The sequence below is a fragment of the Centruroides sculpturatus genome, unplaced genomic scaffold (assembly GCF_000671375.1).
Source record: "Centruroides sculpturatus isolate CEXI.00-Female unplaced genomic scaffold, Cexi_2.0 scaffold863, whole genome shotgun sequence".
Lineage (NCBI taxonomy): Eukaryota > Metazoa > Arthropoda > Arachnida > Scorpiones > Buthidae > Centruroides > Centruroides sculpturatus.
In genome coordinates this window covers 309,057-331,774 of record NW_019385531.1, presented here as the reverse complement: position 1 = coordinate 331,774, position 22,718 = coordinate 309,057, and the positions used below count along the sequence as shown (strand labels likewise).

General features: G+C 31.7%; 1 protein-coding gene across 2 annotated transcripts; it reads left to right on the top strand.

The window, feature by feature from the left end:
* The first annotated feature begins 8,939 nt into the window (after nucleotides 1–8,939).
* LOC111639867 lies at nucleotides 8,940–12,885 on the top strand. Of its 2 annotated transcripts, XM_023385819.1 has the most exons (6): nucleotides 8,940–9,256; nucleotides 9,339–9,490; nucleotides 9,627–9,961; nucleotides 12,287–12,355; nucleotides 12,434–12,523; nucleotides 12,688–12,885. In XM_023385819.1, exons 3-6 carry the CDS (start codon nucleotides 9,641–9,643, stop codon nucleotides 12,787–12,789), a joined length of 582 nt encoding a protein of 193 aa, XP_023241587.1. In that variant the 5' UTR covers nucleotides 8,940–9,256; nucleotides 9,339–9,490; nucleotides 9,627–9,640; the 3' UTR covers nucleotides 12,790–12,885. The 2 variants fall into 2 exon arrangements, 1 of the variants encoding a protein (XP_023241587.1); XR_002759162.1 differs by lacking the exons at nucleotides 8,940–9,256; nucleotides 9,339–9,490; nucleotides 9,627–9,961 and adding an exon at nucleotides 11,965–12,029.
* The last annotated feature ends 9,833 nt before the right edge of the window (nucleotides 12,886–22,718 follow it).

Here is a 22,718-nt window from a genome sequence, read left to right as displayed (position 1 = left end):
AATTAACTAAGTTTTGTATACCTCTGAAAGAGAAATTTTCACAAATCTTGCTTAACAAATTATAAAGTTTAAATGTAAAAGTTATTGAACAATTTTGAATAAAGAATAGGCCTATTCTCCATAGATTACTCTCATCAGAAAATTTTTTTTAATGCTTTAGTTAGGATTGACAGTTCTTTCTATCGATAGATATTTTGTGCTTTTGAATGTCGGTTCAAAATTTGTGTTAAGAAACAACACTTTTCAAATTTAATATAAAAAAGAAATTTCATGTATCCAGTTCCATAATAGATATACAGTATCTGTAAATATGTTTAATCAAATTTATACGACCATTTTTCAAATTAAAAGTATAGAATTCTTGTATAAATTATTTAACAATCAATAATACTGTAAGTATTTAAATTCCTTTGAATTTGTTTTAAATAAGAATTTCCACGCATTTCATCATGGAAATTGTTTATCAATATAAATGCCAGGAAAAAGTAATGTTGCATTTGTACTGTAATGTTTTCATAGTAAGCTATTTTTGTTTGTGTTGCGTAGGAAAATATAAAGCGAAGTGATTAAGTTTCCACAGGATTTGATTTGAAAAGCAAACCAATGGATTAGAGAATTCGTAGAAAAAATAACTTATTACTGAATTTACAATGTTTTAACAATTATGCATTAAAAACGATGAATTATGTTTAGGTGAAAATTATATTAAATTATTAACTAATCTGCATTTCCACTAAGCATATTCTGTTGTAATATATATAAAACATTAAATACAAGTTTCTATAAGGTTAAAAATACTGTATTGTCTATTAAAGAATGTAAAAAAAAACTTAATTTGCAATTTACATTTGTTGTTTTTGATTATTTTATTATTATAGTAAATGTACAAAAATGCTTTATTGAAATGAAGAACATAAAAGTTACTTCTTGATGTTTAAAACTCTCTCAACATTAAAATCTTTGTCACGTAATTTAGTTTAAATTTAACATTAATATCAATACACACAAGAGCTAGTGAAATTATAAATAAGTGCCTTTTATCGAGTTTTAGATGAAATGTCTATAATTATAACGTCTGCCCGCTCTCAAAACTCTTACAAAGTTTAGACTAATTGGTCAACATTTCCAGTAGGTTGACGTCATTCAGCCGACCAATCCGCGCGTTGTTCCATCTGGATATTTAGTCGCACGTGCACTAACTGTTCAGAAGACAACGGTGTGCAGGGCCGTGTTCAGTAAGGTAGAAACACCTAAGTTAGAATTCTGAGTGACTTAGTGGGCGGAGCTAAGAATGTTCTGAGTATCATTCCGCCATTTTGTCCAATTGTCTAAGAATGCTTAGACAATTGGACAAAATGGCGGACGAAGTTAAAATTATGACCGCAACGATTGTCGCAAACGAACTGGTCGAAAAGGATGAAGTAACCAATACAATTATTCAAATGGAAGTTGCGTCAGATCGTGATGAAATTAATGAAGCAATCATTAATTGTAATCAACGAAATGGACCGTTATTTTCAGTTAAAGTGTATTCGGAATCTGTTATACCGACGTATGATGATTTTACATTTCGAAGTCATTTTAGAATGAAAGAATAACATTGTGATTGTTATAATAAAATATGTTTAGTTTAACACGAGCAGCCATCTTGCAAATCGTAACACAAGACAATAATCAACGGCGACACTACTAGAAGTTAACATAGATAAAAGAAGCTGACTGAACTCAAGGTGCTAGAATATATTCTAGGTCCTTGGATTGAACTAGCTAGAATTCTTGCGGTGGGAAGAGTCCAGCAGTAGTCAGGAACGAGTTCACCACTGCATCATTACTAGATTTAACAAGAATTCTGCGTTACTACGCCTTAGATCACAAACTACTATTCTAATAAACGCATGCTCATTCACAAACTGGATGAGTTTACTTTTTGCTAGCTTCCAAGCTCGTCGAACTGAACCTAGCGCATCCTGACGTCATACCACCACGCTCGTAAAAGTATACACAGTAATGGACGCCACCTTTGAACAAACTCCAAGCTCGCTGTAAATTCTCCGAGCACGCCGAGCGCGCTAGGAATGCTAGCAATGACATTACGGGTGCGAAAAGTAAACGCCGTGCTCATTAGTAGCTAACAAAAAGTATACAGGCGCTAGGGGCGAGATCGGAGCTAAAAGTACAGTACACGCACCAATTTATATGAACGCGGTCAAGAACCAGTACAAACATGTTTGATGAAATAAGACTTTTAACAGAATAAAGCATCCTAATAGACATACTGATAATGTTTGACAGAAACTAGCGGTGTAAATCAATTTCATGTTTGGTGTTTTAATTAGTGTAGAGGTGTAGTACATTTGTTTTGTTATCAAGTAAGTGTATGTAATAACTTAATAATATTAGAATAACGTTTATATAATCGATCTGCAAGTCTCCTAACACTAATATGAATTAGACTCCGTGTGTAAACACATAGGTAGCAGTACCACATATCAACAACCTCACTTCTTTTGGACCACCGGCATAGTGCCTAACAGAGTAAAAATCGTGCGCGTAGAATGGACACTGTAGGGTTCACGGATAGTGAAAATATTTAGAGGGAATCCTAAAAATTAAATTGCGCCTGGACTCTCTCAAGTGCTGAATCCGCTATTGCGTTAACCCACTTATAAATTAGAATAAATTATTAATTTATTGTTCATAAATAGGTTATGAATATCATTAAAATTTCTGTTTAATTAATGATAAAATGAACTTTATATTTTAAAAAAGTGTTTAAAAATATTTACTTAATAACACGATAATATAACGATAAGTTAAAATTTAACTTACCAAAGATGTGAAACGGGATAGTTGAAAAGATTGAACCATACTTGAGACTACCATAATTATCAGAATAATAGAAAGTGCAAGTCGCATTAAATCATCAAGTTGAAAGAAAACAACTGCGCAAAAGAAGAAACTTATCTGATACACTCCACAACAATATACAGCAGGGAAGTATATTTCACAAACTAGGTTAATTTCTTGTATATAAGTCCATAAATCCCAATGAGTTTCAATCAAGGTTTCGATTTTATTCTTTAAAAAACTTTCGTCTTTTTTTAATTCATCGACTGCATCAGATAAATTCTTGAATCTCTTCGAGATAATGAGGGCCCATGCACCTATAACAAGTCCACAGCAATTTAATTGTCCAATTCCGTAAATGCACATTAATGTGATATTCAGATTACAGAATGAGAGTTTCAACTGTGAATTAGTTATTTGTTTTAATGTAGGGTACAGAAATAAATCAACTATCGTAATAATTGTGATCATTGAAAAAAATAATAGTGTAAGTACAGCTATAAAAAGTATTTGAATATCATCAGTTACTTTTTCTTCTCCTTCGTATCCACTGTTATTTCTAGGTAAATAAAATCTCTTCTTTTTAAACAAACTAAACTGGAAAACTATAAAAATTCCAAATGTAATTATAATAAATTTTATGAGTATTTTATTTTTAGGGAACATTCGAATCCATCCGACACAAACCAAATTGTCTGTTACTTCTTGAGCAGTAAGTATTATGTTAGTCCACATAAATATTTCTATAGCAGTTTGGTACAAAGAATATAACTTTGACAGATATTTCCATTTTTTGGCAGGTTTCTTACAATCGCAATACATTATTTTAATTCCAAATATTTCTAACGAAGAGAAGACTGGTTCTAGAAAGCAAACAATGCACAAACTACGTTTTGTGTCACCCGAATACATCTTTTACTCTTATTTATCGAATGATCTAATGTAAATGCGAATAATGTTAGATCAGGATGTAGTTTCAGTTCCGCGAGTCTAATGCAAAATATTTCGTTACGTAAGTAAATTTAGCTTCTTTTATAAAAGAAGATATTTCTGAATATGACGCACACGATCGATTTGAGTGTTGTATTGTCATCACGATACGAGAGTGCATCGGTGGCCTTCACTAGCAAATGTATTATGTTACTGCATTAAAGTATCTTATTTCGGGTCTAAAATTTCAACATTGTAAATGAAATATCGTAGTTTATCTCATTTAGTAATTTGCGTTTATAAATTTGTATACAGTTGGATAAAGGAAGATAATTTAATATTTGAATTTTAATCTTATTCGAAATTGTATTTTTTTAAACATATTTATTTTATTATATAATAAAACTATATTCAAAATTTTAATTTTCGTCTTTATGTGAGGTTTGCCGATTGGGTGTAAAGTGTCGCAACAATCGAGCGGTCTGCACTGTCGTGTGGGAGTGGAGAAACTCACTGAGACAGGTTCTCCAATAAATATAAAAATTTCTCTTACAACAAATCCTTAAAAAGGCGTAACACCTATCCAAAGTCCAGAAACAAGTCCATAATACAAAAACTTCAACTGTTCTGACGGTAGTTATTCTTCTGGCGATGGTGGCGTGAAGACTTCGGCTCCGGGGTGCACAACACTACTTCGATCGAGGTCTTCTAGCTACAAGTGGATCTGAGCGATCTTGATGGCACGGAAGGGCGAAGACAAGTTTCCCGAAAGTCTAACAAATTCTCGTGAGAGAACGTCCAGATGACAAGAATCTCGGAGAGGAGCACTGCGAACTAAGGACCAAGAACGTCACATTTTTTTCCGCGCGGTTTTTATGTTTCCTTTGGATCTCAGATCGAACATTCCGATAGATCGATGCCGATTTGCCCCCGCTCTCCAATTGGTCCCCTCCTCGTTACGAATTGTAACGAGATCGGAACCCAGATCGTGAGATGAGTCAACATCGACTGACAATTCGATTTCTATCGAAGATGTTCGATCTAAGCACTCAAATTCATCTATTGTTTTAATCTGAGTAGTTCGATTTTCTTAGAAATTTTTACAGACATGTCCTTATATGAACATAAAATATTCATTTTTCGTTTGATGGTTTCTTTTTACAACATAATAATAATTATTATTATTTTCTTCTATACAAAAATTAGAAAAAAGTTTCTTTTTTTTGCACAAATAACGCCCACTTTCGGAGCTTCACATTTATAATTAATTTTAATTTATTTATAGCATTGTTCATTATAAAGTGATTTCGCCCTGTGTACTTTTAATTAAATATTCGTGTGATTAATTAATGCATGTAAAAGTATGTTGTATTTCGATTTTTCAATCGAAATACAACATACTTTTTATGTAAATTAATTATCTTCTGTCGATTTATGTTTTACTTTTGAAATATTAAGATTGTTCTTCCATCGTCAACCCCTCGTAGTTTAGATCACGGATTGACGCCGGATAATGAAAGATCACATCTACTTATAAAACTTTCTAAGAAACTGACACGAAATTAAATTCGCATCCTTCAGAAAATGCCGCCAGTGTTTCTGAAAAAATATGATTTTAATTGTCTTTTAAATTTTATAAAATTAGACACTAATCGGAAACTTTATATGAAACTTCCACAACACACCTTATCTGACTGAGAATTATTTATTATCTTTAACGAACGTTTTTACCCTACTGTACAGAGTTTCTTCAGGTTTCTAAGAATTATGGAACACTGTAACTGTTCCTTTTGTGTAGAACAGTTAAGAACACAGTAAAATACAAAACCTTTTGAAATATTGAGCTATTTGAATCCAAAGAATAAATTGCACGAATATATATACAATTTAAAATAACAAAATAATAAAATAAATAAAAAACAGAAAATTACATTAACACAATACGATACGTTCTCTGCTCTGGATGACAAGAATCTTCACTTGGCTTCCAATGCCAGAATATTTAAGAGTATTGAAGGTCTTAAATACTTTGGACTGAGGGTAGGGCAATTACAGTTTTTATGGTTCTGAGCCGATGCAGATTTTGTGAGAAAACTTGTAATGAACTTCGTAGATCTGACACGTATGGTGCCAAATTTTAAATTAATCGAACATAGTGTTACAATCAAAGTAATTATAAAGTCGGATATTTTTATTAAATTTTATTATATAAATACGATTAATACATAAATACAGTTTCCTTATGTGAAAAAAATGTGTTTCACAAAGGAATACAAAATATAAAAATATTACAATATTTTGAAAAAAAAAAAATTTTATGAATTTTCACTTCAGTGGAGTGTCTTATAAACGGAGAAGAATTATTTAAGGAATATTGAGAAAATTTACATTAAAATATTAACACTGGAAATATTTAGAAATAGAAATTAAGTTAGACATTATTGGTTTATTTACTATTGAAGGACACAGATGCAGTTTCCATCCTATCACAGCCAATATAAAAATACCAAACTGAAATTAATCGTTTGCATATTATGCTATTCAAGCATATTCTTTTTAAGAAACTCCGCATTTGGTTTATTTTAGAACGGCGGATATTAATGATGAATTAATCGATTGTTAAAAATTTTAATGGACATCGACCAGCTATCGATGAATATACATGAAGTGCTTTGCTTTCCGCCCAGCTCGTTTCTTCCACAATGTTATTGCCTGTTAGTACACCGCTTTGTCTGTCCGCTCGCGATTGCAGAACTGGTGCAGTTTTAGATGGTTGCTGGCATTTATCCAGTAAGGTTTTTCTTCAACTCTTTCCTTCCTGTGGGCACTAAGAGGGCCTTTTTCAGCAAGCCCATCATGCGTTCAACCGGCCCACAATGGGGCGACCGGGTGGTAAGGGACAGAGGCCGACATATCTGGTCGGATCACTCCCCGAAAAATTCCTCGGGAGTTTTCGACCCATCCGGATACCGGGTCCTCCAGAGCGGGATGCTGCCCATCTTCACCGCTCGGCCATCCGGTCGTCAAATACATCTAGTGAAGTAAAAAGCCTTATATTACTACGAACAATGAGATGTCAAATCACCCAAGTAGAAATCTTTTTCAGTGTTCGGGAGACGAAATGCTTACGCTGTGATACAGCATCCCGAGTTATTGACAGCGCCATCACCCAATCACTCGCTTCGCTACTGCAGATTCTGAATGAAAGTGTTGTTGGCAAGCATTGTGAAGTAGTTGGCGATAATGTAATTATTGAAAGATAGGAGTGCGCCTTTGGACGAGGTGGCCGAGCGGTTAAACGATGAGCTGCTAATCCATCGGATTTTACCAGCAAAATTTCAGAAATTTTCGACAATAAGCAGAGGAGTTATAAAGCTTCAAACAAGGTGAACAAAATCGTGCCCCACACAAATACTAGCATCCATACTTACAGAAATTACATCCGAATTTATTGCGTTTCTCGACATATCAAGATGTCATGATCAAAGAAATGTGGAAATCTTGGGTGCATTTTTAATGAATTACCAAATTTTACCTGAGATATAACGAAGCCGGGAGAGTACAAATTAACCCCTCACTATTTTTGGGTGTTTATGGATTTATTATTGTTATTATTTGCTATATTCAATATTAGCAACATTAAAAAATGCAAAATAGTCGAGATTTCATCGAACAAAACAATGTTAATTAGACTAACGGTTTAGTGATTAATTTAATAATTAATCCGTCATATCAAAGGCTGTAAAATAAATCAAATGCAGATTTTCTTAAAAGAAAAAATATTTTTGATTCGATATTACATAAACGATCGACTACACTTTTCTATTGCTGTCACGTGACAAAAAGTGAATCGGTGTCCTTCAATAGCAAAATACTAAATCTACAATATCAATATCTTAAAAGCATCTAACTTTGGTTTCATTATTTGAATATTATAATCTAAAATTTCTAACTATATCTTGCCCTTTACAACGTAATCCATTCAAGTGAAAATTCGAAAAAAATTTGATAAGTTAAATAAAATATTTAAATATTTCAAATTAAGTTTTACATGAAATTTGATATTTTTAATAACACTTATGTTATTGTATAATAAGGCTTTAATCAATAGTTTCTTTTTATAATTAATTTTAATGGATTTATAACAGTCCACTATGGACTAATTTAGTATCAATAATATCTAATTTTAATGAAATATCTGTCTGATTACCGTATTTTCGATCAAAGTTCAATCTGTTTTTTACATCAACAATAAACTAGTTAGACAATAGATACATAACTGATTTTAATCAAATTATTTGTCATCCTTATGGATTGTTTTTTCTTTTGAATTTTCTTTCAAACATTAACGTGGTTGTTTTAAGCTCATCATTATTTATATTATAGATTTTAACGAAGAGCTGAAAGATAAGATCTCACTAAAAACTACAAAATTTTTTAAGAATTTAGTCTGTATTAAAAAGCAAGAATTATTTTAAAAAAATAATTATAATACAGTAGAGCGTCGTATATCCGAATCAATTGGGGACTGAAGTTGTTCGGATAACTTATTTTTCGGATAACCAATTATGTACGAAAAAATATATTAATTTATCCCGTGTTGACATTTTTCTCCGTTGCGTGTCGCTTCGCGTTGAATTTTCGTCGATGTAAAGCCTAACGAAGACTATTGTATCGTTAAAAATTATTGTTTTATTTTATACAAACAAAATAAATATATTGAAAAATATAAAAACAATAAAAAGTTATACTTCAGAAGTTAATTTAGTATCAAAAACGTAAAATATTTCAGTAGCCGAAGACATAGCCAAAGATTACAGCGCGACAACACTGGCGAAAATTTAAATTTGTCGACTGAAATTCCTTCGGATAACCGACGTTTCGGATAACCGACCTTCGGATAACCGACGTTTCGGATAACCGACCTTCGGATAAACGACGCTCTACTGTACTTAGATCAAAATAATCAAATCTGAAAACGAATGAGAGGCTTTTAAGATATTGGCGTAATATATTAACTGCTGAAGATACTGACGCATTTCCGATCACATGACAATATTACGCAAACAATTGATCTTCATGCTGTATAGCATGAGAATCAATTGTTTGCGTAATATTCTATTCAATAGCATTTGTATTTTAAGAATAACTGCATTTAGTTTATATAAAGAATTATGTTGCAATAGATCCCCAGAACCGAAAATAACCCCAGATCTAAAGTTACTAGTTACATTACGACTTTCGATAACTAAACATGTATTCAGGTTATGCAAATCGTAGTTTGTGCGCTGTGTGTTTTCTACGACCGATCCTCACGTCCTTAGAGATATTTGGAATTAAAATCATGTATTGTGATTGTAAGAAGTCTGCCGAAAAGTCGAAATATCTGTCAAAATTATATCCTTTGTACCAAACTGCTATAGAGATATTTATGTGGACTAACATAATACTTTCTGCTCAAGAGATAACAGACAATTTGGTTTGTGTCGGATGGATCCGAATGTTCTCTAATAATCAAATACTTGTAAAATTTATTCTAATTACAATTTTTATTTTTATAGCTTTTCAATTTAGTTTGTTTAAAAGAAAGAAACTTTATATTCTTAAAAATAAAAGTGGATATGAAGGAGAGGGAAAAATAGCAGATAATATTGAAATCATATTTATAGCTAATGTTATAAATATATTTTTTTCAATGATCACATTTATTACGGTAGTTGATTTATTTCTGTACCCTACATTAAAACAAATAACTAATTCACAGTTTGAGCTGGCATTCTGTAATCTGAATATCACATTAATGTGCATTTACGGAATTGGACAATTAGATTGTTGTATTCTTGTTATAGGTGCAGCTGCCGTTATGCTATCAAAGAGATTCAAGTATTTATCTAATGTAGTCGATGAATTGGCAAAAGAGGATTGTTTCCTGAAGACTAAAATCGAAACCTTGATTCAAACTCATTGGGATTTATGGACTTACTTACAAGAACTTAATCTAGTTTATGAAACATACATTCCAGTCGCATATTGTTTCGGTGTCTATGAGACCAGTTTCTTATTCTGCGTAGTGTTTTTCTTTGATCTTGATGATTTAATGCGTTCTGCAGTTGCTATCACATCGATAAGTTTCGTTTTTGGAATTACGTTTATAAGTTTTCAACTATCCCGATTCACTTCTTTGGTAAGACAAACTTAAATTGTGTATTATTAAATAATTATTTAATAACGCTAATTATAATTAGCTAACTAACTTAGCTAACTAACGTTTCTAACGCTAATTATAATTATAATTAGAAACTTTAGAAATATCGTTGTAAATAAAAATTTTAAGTTTTCATCGAAATTGAGTTTCAGTGGTATTTATAACCTATTTATAAATAATAATCGTTTACTTTGTATTACAGTTTTGTTAAAATGATAAACATTTGAAAAATAAAACTGTTCGCATGGTAATTACTTAATGAGTGTTCTGTTATGTGAAATGAAGAAGAGTATATGTTAAGTATATATGAATTAAATATTTTGGTTCAATCAATCAGAGCCTGTACGTGTAATAATTAATTGCTACTAAAAATTGAAGTATATAAATCTTATATAAGTAGCGATTAAATCTTTATCTAAAGCCACTTGGTTTCAGATAATAGCGAGATTGAGGCGGAAGTTTTAAATGCGAAAACGTGTACGTCGGACGTTCAGCGCCGCTTTCCTGTAAGCCTAGAACTATAAAAATGGTGTTTGGAATGTCCAGATGATTCCACTGACTATCCGAACACCATTGTCAAACTTCTAGGCTTACAGGAAAGCGGCGCTAAACGTCCGACGTACGCATTATTGTTCATCTAGTTCTATAGAGTACTTTTGTTTTTCACTTTACTTATCTTCGTTAGTCATTTACTTGACATCAGATTTTTAAGGCAGTCTCTTAGAAAAGCTGATTTGACTCTGATAATCAACTTCTATTCGTTCAAAAGCGTCAATTTTGCTCCGAAATTCAACGATTTATAAAAATATATCATGAATAATTCTGTTCTTGAGATCTCCTGATAATAATTACTTTAAAAAAGTTCAACCTGTAAATGCAGAGAACTAGTGAATTACTGTTTTATGCTGTCCTCAATGTCGTGACAATAGTGACTTAAGGAAGTGTTATCGTAAGCTCTTAAATTTGTTTCATTGCTAAATATATTTATCCTTCTATTAATTAATAGCAATCAAATTTAATTTAACTTTTTATTTTCAACTTTTGATTTAATTTGAATTTATTTTTAACTTTTGATTAAAAATTTAAATTAGAATTCGTAGATTTTAACAATTAGTAATGAAATTCTTATGATAAGTCATTGTTAAGATCTGCTTATTGTTGTAAGTATAAATTAGAAAATTAATTACAGTGGGTGATCGGTTAACGAACATAATCCGTTCCAAGACTTTTTCGTTATCCGAATTGTTCGTTAACCGATTATTGATTTACCATAGGTTTCTCTGGGAATTTGATTAATTCGTTCTGGAGACCTCCAAAAAATAAAAAATATAGACTATACTTTCTTATTACGTTTATTTATATGTAATAATAAAAATACATATATACACGGTCTTGCATTTTTATTAGTCATGTTTTTTCCGTTTGTGGGGGTTAATTAATTAATTAAAGAATCTGTCCAATGTCGATTGCTTTTCTGTCTTCTTTATGATTTTTCAGAAGTAATTAATAGCATTGTAATTGTAGAGAACCCTAGGCCTATTAACCTCAACCTGGTTTCGATGCCATTTTAAGACCGTTGTTCTGTCAGAACAACGTCCTCCCACTTCTTTAAAAGATCTTTAATAGCAGATATCGGCATAAATCCGCATTTTCATAAGAAAATGTAAAAGAATTGTTTCTGACAAAAATATAAAAAGCTGGAATTACAAGGGAGAGTTTCAAAGTTCGGGAGAATACTATCCTCTCAGTATACTGATATACTGGGTAGAACGTCGATGTCGACGTCTCCCGCGCTCCGAAAAGTTTTGAATTGTTGCCTGAAGACAAAGGAAGACCAATCGGTATTCGTTATTTTACGTCTCTTCTTTTTGTGTTTGTTCAGTCAAGTGTTCGTTATCCGATCATAAAAATCTTTCGCGAAAGTGTTCGTTATCCGATTTGTTCGTTAACCGATCTGTTCGTTAACCGATCTGTTCGTTAACCGATCACCCACTGTATATTTAGGACCTCTACGTTACAGGAGAGGGAGAACGATTAAAATATTTGAGTAAGATTTGTATATTTCATTCTTCTTTTCTACTAAAGCATTAAACTATTTAAAACTTGTTTGTTTTCACTTCGAAAACACGTTAACATAATTTTTTAAAGAAAACAATTGGTATAACATCTCAATTAGTAAATATTCTAATTTATTGGAAAATCCCCGTTGATTTACATGTACATTTGAATATATTATATGATTATATAATACATAAGCATTTAGACAAAAATTATTCTTTATGATGATAATTTCAATTTTTCAAGCTGTACGGGAAGTTCATCGAAATCCATAAATTATTTTCAGCCAATATACCGTTAGAAACTAAAATGAAGGTAAGACAAAGAAATTTAAATTTTTTAAATTGAATTCTGAATTTAACATATAAAATAGAATTTTTATTTCTTTATAAGATGCTGAATTTCATGAAACGATACGGGAAAACTCCATTTGGAGTAAACGTGGGAGGATTCTTTTATGTTAAGAAGAACTTTTTCATTCGAGTAAGTTGATTTAATACATTGTTTCATGCTTTATTAAACCAGTAGAAATATCATTTATAACTGCAAATACTACACACAAATAAACTTTTATTTATAAAAATCGTATTCAGTTTAGAAGGTATAATTTGCATATTTACAATAGCTTCTAAATGTTACTGTTACAGGCTCTGAGTGCCATATATTCATCGTTGTCTGTCTTTGTGGAACTTTTAGTAGCCAAAAAACCACCTTCGTGCGATATTAAGATGAAAGATTTAATACAATGAAGTTGTATTGCATCGTTGGACAATCTTTGGATATAAGCAGACTTATTACAGAACAAGACTGGTCAAGCCTATCTGATAGCACGCTTCACAAAATCGAATCAAATATTTCAAAAATAAATTTATTATAATTATTATATTAAATTTATTATAAAATTTAATTTAATAAAATAAATTTAACGATTAAAACATACTAATAGGATAGTTCTTATTATAGCTTACAGCTACTGTAAATGAAAATGTTCAGTTGTGTTTTGTACATCCGCATGGACATGCGCAATGAACGGACCGAACAGAACATGACACTTAGGTAAGTCCAAAGCCTAAGCTTTAGGTAACTCTAAAGGCATAACAGCTAAACCTAATTTCCAAAGTTTAAATCGAATGGATCGACAGAATATAATACTATGGGTACGTTCGTAAAGTCAAACGAGTTAAACGCGTTAGTAACGAATCGTTCGAATAGTAGTAGTCTCGCCCAGTGCGCATGCTCTGCGGTGATGACGTTTCGAACGAAATTCTAACAAACTTCACGAAGGAAAGAGTTAAGAAAATGGCGTCCGACGATATCGATGTTTCTAAGGGTGCGTTTACTTCTGAGTTAGCACTGCTAACTCACAAGTCAGAAGTAAACGCACCCTAAATCTACTCGAGTGTTTAAATTGTGATTTAAAAAGTGAAATGATTGAAATAACTGTCCACCCGAAGCAATCTAAGAAAAATATTTCGGATAAGGCTGCACTAACAACATTCATATCTTTGATTTTAGAAACATCCATTTAGTTATAAACGAATCGTTCAAAAAGTCTAACTAAATAAGAATAACGATGACGTCATTCTCGTTTAACTCGTTCGACTTTACGAACGTACCCTAAGTAACGAAAGTGAAGTCATTGCGCATGCGCGTGGAAATCGAACATACGGACAAAAGTCCTAACATAAGAACTTTACTACTACCGTGAATCGTGCTAAAAATTATGTAATGTATTGGAAGAGAGATGTCAACTGTAGACTTACCATTAAAATCTGAAACCTCAAAATCGTCAAATATTTTACGCTTTACAAAACGTCAAGATTCGATTATCGACGGTCTCATAGAATGTTAATTTACGACATCTGTTCGACAATTATTAATAGTTTAATATACTCTTCAACGACTGGAGTATCGATCGATAGGTACCCCCATTGTTAAGCAAAACCACGAGGGTACCAACAGGCCCGCCGTAAGCGGGCGTGCAAGGCGTGCACCACACGTCCAGGGGGCGGCAAATCGAGCGATCGGTCACGTAATATTCAAAATCATTGTCATAATATCCACCCTATTTATAGCATAAGAAATGTCTTCCCATGGAGAAAAAAATTTGACCGGCGCGCAATTACTATATTCTTATTTATATTATATCGTTAACAGCGCTTCTATTGGCATTTATCAGAATTAGATGCAATGCGAAACGTCTGTCAGTAGGTTGAACCATCCGGCGGCGCCCGAAAGCCAAGTACCCATAGTCGTGCTCTATGACAGAAGTTGACAGAACTGGCGAAAATAGGGAATCCCCACAGAGCTTCCTTCTCAATTTGTACTTGTACGCATTCGAACACTTCTATCGCATATCAAATTGCAATTATTTTGTTAATTCTTCTGACATGGGTCTAAGTATAATTAATGATATTTTAACTTGGTTGGAATTTAAATCTGAAAGTTAGAAATGATTCAAGTAGTGAAACAGACATTGACGGTATTGATTTGTTTAATGAAATCAATACTTTAAAGTTGCATTGTCCAGAAAACCAGTCTAATGATCCACAAACCCTATTACAATATATTTTTATTTTCAACATTTTAACATTTCCGAACACAGCAATAGCTCTAAGAATATTACTTACATTGCCAGTTTCAGTTGCATTTGGTGAAAGGTCCTTTACAAAGTTAAAAATTATAAAAAAAAAACTATTTAAGATCAGCAATGCAGTAAGTAATTTAGCTATAGTTTTAATTGAACATGAAATCTTAGACAGCTTGGATACAAGAAACTTGATAGCAGATTTTGCAAACATAAACGCAAGAAGAGTACAATTTCTGTAGATAAATATTTATATAATTTTACACTTAAGTAAACAAAAATAATTTAGTAATAATAAATAGTTTTTCCTTTGTAAAGTATTTCTTTTCTTTTTTCACACCCTTTTTTCACACACTAAAAGCCTTTCTGGCAACCACGGCGTAGGCAGTCGTAGTTAAACAGGGGGCGGCATAATCGGTATTGCACACGGGCGTTAAAACAGCTAGCGGCGCCCCTGGGTATCGATTCGACGTGCGGCTAGAGATCCAGATGGCACAACGCGCTGATTGGTCAGCTGAATGACGTCAACCTACGAAAATCGGTAATGTTGAGTGACTAGCCTAAACTTTGTATTGTTGTTGTTGTGAGAGCGGGCAGACATTATATAATAGTTATAGACATTTCATCTAAAACTTAATAGAAGGCACTTATTTATAATTTCACTAGCTCTTGTGTGTATTGACATTAATTGAAAATTTTGCAATAATTTTAACATAAAATTATGTGATATCAAAGATTTTAATGCTGAGACATTTTTAAACATCAAGAAACAGATAAAATATAATACAAAGTAATTTTTTGCAGACTAAATTACTTTTTATCATCTCTTTGGCTTAATTTATTTTCATTAGCCTAACCTACTAAGAAACAGATAAAAGAAGTAACTTCTTTTATCTGTTTTGTATTTTTGTAAGCTTTTTTGTACATTTACTATAATAATAAAATAATCAAAAACAACAAATGTAAATTGCAAATTAAGTTTTTTTTAACATTCTTTATTAGACAATACAGTATTTTTAACCTTACAGAAACTTGTATTTAATGTTTTATATATATATTACAACAGAATATGCTAAGTAAAAATGCAGACTAGTTAACAATTTAATATATATTTTCACCTAAACATAATTCATACTTTTTAATGCATAATTGTTAAAACATTTTAAATAATAAGTTATTTTTTCTACAAATTCTCTAATCCATTGGTTTGCTTTTCAAATCAAATCCTGTGGAAACTTAAATATAGACACTGGATATATATTTTTCTATGCAACCAGGTATACTGCACATACAAGGCATCTAGAAATAGTTATTCATTAGTATGGTAATATTATTTTAACAAAAAATAAAAAGGATTAAAAAAATAGTTTACTATGAAAACATTACAGTACAAATGTAACATTACTTTTTCCTGACACATATTGATAAACAATTTCCACGATGAAATGTATGGAAATTCTTATTTAAAACATATATAACTATTATATTCAAAGGAATTTAAATACTTACAGTATTATTGATTGTTAAATAATTTATACAAGAATTCTATACTTTTAATTTGAAAAATGGTCATACAAATTTGATTAAACATATTTACAGATATATCCATTATGGAACTGGATACATGAAATTTCTGTAAATTTGAAAAGTATTGTTTCTTAACACAGATTTTGAACTGACATTCAAAAGCACAAAATGTCTGTTGACAGAAAGAACTGTCAATTCTAACTAAAACATTATTCTTATCAGATTTTTTTAAATCTATGGAGAATATTCTTTATTTAAAATTGTTCAACAACTTTTACATTTAAACTTTATAATTTGTTAAGCAAGATTTGTGAAAATTTCTCTTTCAGAGGTATACAAAACTTAGTTAATTTTATTGTTTCATCTAACTATATTAAATGCATGTGACAAATTCAAAGAATATTCTGACTTATCTTAATTAATTATAAATTTCATCCTTTCTCGATCTTTTTATGAATAATATCTGTAACAAAGTATAAATTTTCTGTTATTTATTATCTGTGCACGTAAATTTAAAACACTAATCGCACTATTAAAATGATCTATTGTGTATGATTTGGTTCAGAGGTACTGTACATAAAGATCAAGTATGAAGTTAAAATTCGTTCAAAAAAAATAAATAATCGTAGTAATTTATTAAGTAAAAGTAAACCATTTTAAAATTATTCCTATAAATTTAAGAAAACATGCGAGCTAAACTTTATACTGTATTTTCACTTTATACTCACTCAATATTACAACTAAAAAAATAATCTATTTCTGCGTGACTTCGTTCTGACGACCACAAAATATAATCGTCCAGCATTTCCTATTTCGGTGGGTTGACGTCATTCAGCTGACCAATCAGCGCGTTGTGCCATCTGGATCTCTAGCCGCACGTTCGATTCGTTGTTACCCTAATAAAAAGTCCATTTTTGTAAAATTTATCGACAACAGATGTCAGCACTTGACAGCAGCGTCATGTCTAACGTCTGTTTTACATATTTTTGTCCAGGTGGTGTTTTGTTGATTTAAAAAATGTTAGTTATTGCTCTTTTTCTGACTTTATATTTTTGTCATAGCTTTTTATTTCATTTTTAGCATATTAATGCAATAATATTACTATATTACGTTCATTAATGCTGTAATAAGTTTATTCAGCTATAATAAGTCAATGTACCGTAGACCCCCTGTAACAAGGTACAGTAGAGCGTCGTTTATCCGAATCAATTGGGGACTGGGGTTGTTCGGATAACTTATTTTTCGGATAACCAATTATGTACGAAAAAATATATTAATTTATCCCATCTTGACATTTTTCTCCGTTGCGTGTCGCTTGGCGTTGAATTTTCGTTGATGTTAAGCCTAACGAAGACTATTGTATCGTTAAAAATTAATTTTTTATTTCGTACAAACAAAATAAATATATTGAAAAAATAAAAACAATAACAAATTATACTTCAGAAGTTAATTTAGTATCAAAAACGTAAAATATTTGAGTAGCCGAAGACATAGCCGAAGATTACAGCGCCACAGCACTGGCGAAAATTTAAATTTGCCGACTGGAATTATTTCGGATAACCGACCTTCGGATAAACGACGCTCTACTGTAGATACGTTCCGTGTTATATGAATTCCGTGTTAGACGAGTCATTTAAATACATGAGCCAATCACAGCCCGGCACGTATGCAGTTTAGTGGCTACGGCTGTTTAAAAGGTTTTCTTCCATAAAATTAATCAAATCTAGACTAATTTGACTTAACATTTCCAAATCACATATAACTTTTTGGGAATAATCCATATAAACTATGCTATAAACAAAAAGTTGTAGGATTACTTACCGAGTGCGCACCGATCGAAGACGCCATTGCTTAAGCTTGTTTTCTGATAAGTTATTTTTTTGCGAAAAATTCGCTGAACTTTGGAGACACATCGTTAATATAAATATGATTTTTATGGTCATTAAATAATAAATGGTTTTTATTAGATCCGCTGCTCGTTTAAACTCAACGGTTTGTGCAATGTCCGCTATTGCTCCAGATTCGACCGATCCTGTCGCGACACAAGTCGACGAAGACTTTTTACGGTGTTATACGAGTCTCTTTTAGCGTGTTATATGTGTTATATGCACCCAGAGGATCGTAATTTTTTCGCCGTGTTATACGAATCCGTGTTATATGTACCCGTGTTATAGGGGGTCTACTGTAGTAAGAATATTCAAGTTGTGACTGAAAGTCACAACTTGAGTATTCATAATACATTGAACCTTGACATTTTATCGAGAATCGAAGTTTAACATTTTATATATATTTTTTTATTTTTTATTTTTTCATTTTTATTTTAATCTAAAATATCTGCAAATGTTACATAGTGTATATTACTACTGGTAAACATATTTTTATTACAAAAATTTATGTTTTAGTTCGATATGAAGTGAATAAATTATATTAGTTCATTATATTAGTTGATAGCAGAATAAAAGTTTTGATTTCAAACAAAGGTTTAATATAATGTGTGAAATATTTATGACGAAAAATCGTACAGTGCATGCATAAATGTTATGTAGAATTGTACAAAGCAATGTTTGACATCGTTCTGGCTTAGTGCCAGAAACAAAGTATGTAACAGGAAAATGTTAATTTTGGCAAAATGTTACAAATTTTTACATTTAGATATCAGTTCTGATAATTTTTTTTCTTTTAAATTTTCTATTTAAATGTATTTAAAAATATCGTATTTAAAACTGAAGATATAGTAAATGTATGTGATTTTTTTAATATAAATACAATGATAATTTGATTTTTGGCAGATTTTTAAAATAATATCGCCTGACTGACCTTGACTGACGTATATTGCCCTCAGTTGTTCTTATAACGTAAACAAGAGGGTGGGCGTGGACCTAAGAGTCTATTGAAATTAATTAATATAACGTGATATGGATGCTGTATATTTTATACATATACATGAAGTCACTTTAATTCAAAAACATTTTGGTTGACAGTCTCACATTTCCGGCTAGAAAATTAAGACATTATTGCGCAAATTGAACGAGTGTTATACAAATGCATTTCGGATTGTTGTAAATTTAAATACTCAGTGCTGTTAAAAAACAACAAGAGTACAGTTAGGAACCAGACATTACTCATATATCTATATCTATATATAAATGGACGTGTGTGTCCCTATATTTCACTTTTCAGCCAAAATTACACATCGCACATCAATGGTGTTTGTATGTGGTAGTAGCCCCAAGTCTCCATTCGTGCACTATGGTGGTTGCGTCTCGATAGCTATAAGGGTGCGGGAGATATGAGCTTAAAAGTGGTTGAAAGTGGAAGATTTTCTATTTCGATTTTAAAAATTTTCGAATTCGTATCGAATTCGAATTGGTTCGATTATAGAACGATTGTAAACGTTCCAGGAAATTGATCAAATTGAAAATAGTTCGTTTGACTGGACGTAAAAATTCTCTAATTAGTCTGGAAACGGGGGACCTAATTCTTGCATTCTGTGAAAACGGGTAAGATTGGCTATAATGTAATTATCTTAATCTTCACTATCGTTACTTTTTGCCCACAAATAAAAACCCAGCGAAGCGGGTCCTTGCAGCTAGTATATATATAAAAATGGACGTGTGTGTCCCTATATTTCACTTTTCAGCCAAAACTACACATCGCACATGAATGGTGTTTGTATGTGGTAGTAGCCCCAAGTCTCCATTCGTGCACTATGGTGGTTGCGTCTCGATAGCTATAAGGGTGCGGGAGATATGAGCTTAAAAGTGGTTGAAAGTGGAAGATTTTCTATTTCGATTTTAAAAATTTTCGAATTCGTATCGAATTCGAATTGGTTCGATTATAGAACGATTGTAAACGTTCCAGGAAATTGATCAAATTGAAAATAGTTTGTTTGACTGGACGTAAAAATTCTCTAATTAGTCTGGAAACGGGGGACCTAATTCTTGCATTCTGTGAAAACGAGTAAGATTGGCTATAATGTAATTATCTTAATCTTCACTATCGTTACTTTTTGTCCACAAATAAAAACCCAGCGAAGCGGGTCCTTGCAGCTAGTTGTATATGAAAATGTTTTACAAACAAAGGCTTTGATGTTTCATAGAGAAATAACATAAAATTTTCCACTTTCACATCATTGTTTTCCATAAAGTAAGACATAAAGTAATGAATTTTTATATATTTACGTTATTATAAATTATATTTTATGCGATATAGAGAACGTTTTACTCTATATTTATAAAAAAACAAGGATGTGAAAGTGGAAAACTTTACGTTATTTCTCTATAATTACACTTTATTCAGTATTATGTATTTTGTTGTTTCTTTTTTACAATAAAGTAACAATACATCAGTTCTTCTAGGTAAAGTACTGTATAAATATAAATTATATTATATTGGGGCCGTCCATAAATTACGTAAGGGCGATTTCGGCCATTCTAGACCCCCACCCAACCCAGTGTAAGAAACCATAATATTTTCTTTGATCCCCTTCCCCTTCCTCATCTTACGTAATATTTTGGCATGCTTTTATAGAAAGATTTTAACCAAAAAAATTTTTATAAACCCTAAAAACGTTAGGTCCAAAATATATAATTATTAATTAGTTAATTAATATGTATTATTATTTATCACCTAAAGACTTTAGGTGATCAAATTTAAAAATATAAGAATTTAATAAATTCGAATGAAAAATTTATTTTAAGAACTTTATTTTTTAATTATTAACAATATTACTATTATTATTGTAAGTTTGTTTCGTCCGATGGTTCTTTTTAGTTTTTAATACTTGTAGACATAATTTGCCCATGTAGGGATCACCATTTTTTATTTTCTGCGTTTAAGACAAAAAAAATTGTCTTAAACGCAGAAAACAAATAAATAAAACATGGGCAAATTATGTCTACAAGTATTAAAAACTATTATTATTATTATCATTAACCAACGTCAAAATATTTATTTTTATATTAATTTTAATTTTCACAAAAGACGAAAAAATCTTTGCCAGATCGACTAGCTAGTGCACATGTAAACAGAAACGTCATACAAAATGAAACAAGAGAGAATAGAGAGAAACCACATTCCGTTGCCATATTAATCATATCTTGGCTAAGGCCAAGAAAATAAACTACATGCTGCTAAAATGTGCTAGGTGCACCTGGGGACTAAATAATAAAGCTTATAAAACTTTATATAATGGGGCAATACAACCAATGCTACTTTATGCGGCCTCTGGCTGAGGTCATGTAACTAGTAAAAGTTCAGTAGCAAGTAAATTACTCTCTCTTCAAAGCCAGTTTGCCATCAGAATTTTATAGTGCTGCAGAACTGTTTTAACTAATGCCTCTCTGATACGAGCGGAGCTCCTTCCTTTGCCACTATGTATTGTAGAAAAGGTTCTAAACTACTACATCAATACTACAAACGTCAAGGCTCAATAACAGTCTCTGCTCCTATCTACGGTTGTTCATATGCTACCGCATTGCAATTACCCTACTATCTCTGATCATCATCCCGTAAACAAGGTTATTTAGTGTCATTTGCTTCCTCCATGGATAATCTTGCAGGCATCAATATACACAGATGGATCCAAAAGCTCCCTTCTTGTCGGCTCAAGTATCTCTATCTTCCTCCAAACTTACATATTTTGCCAAAAATATGTTAGAAGATGCAGATACCTCCCATATACCTCCATGTATCAAGCTGAAGAAGATGCTGACTACCAAGTTCTTCAGTGGGCCACTTCACTACCAAACAAAACTCTGTCTATCAACATTTGTAGTGATTTGTCTGTCCTAAAAGCTCTATTAAATCCCAATAGCAATATATCCAGCACCATATTAAAAATCTTGTAAATAAGATAATTTTTATATTTGTTCCTTACCATACTGGAGTACTAGGAAATGAAAACGCAAACATTGAGGCTAAGTCAGCTGCAAAGGAAACTGACTTGGACTACACTCACTTCCCTCTCTCACGTAGCCACCTTAAAAATTATATTCATGACAACACTATGCAAAAGTGGAATCAGTAAAAGTAGTTGAGCAGTAGAACTTGTAGAATAACACGAATTTATTTTCCTAGTGTTAAATGTAGGTTCTCATCACTACTTAGCGATTTAACGTTTGCTACTGCTCGACTACTTACTGAGCATGGTAATTTTAGAAGCTACCTGGAGATGTATAACCCGGCAGAAACTGCTTCTTGCTTTTGCTCTACAGAAAACCTAGACACCGTCGACCACGTGATCTATCATTGTCCAATTTACAATCAACATACACTTATTCTGAAATTAGAAATCTTTACTTGGCTTCAAGTGACCACGTCCACTCGATAAGCTTGTTCAGAAGCCACTGTTTGATGCTTTTTACAATTATGTTCAAAAAATATGGAAAAAAGACTATTTAAAATTTATAATTTCTAGTTTTACATTTTAGTTTTCACTAAAACCCGAATACAGTCGACCCCCCTATAACGTACGTTCCTATAACGGAAATTCCTATAACGTAGCGAAAAAATTGTAGCAACTTTCGTATAACGTACCTCCTATATGCTAAGCTTTACAATATT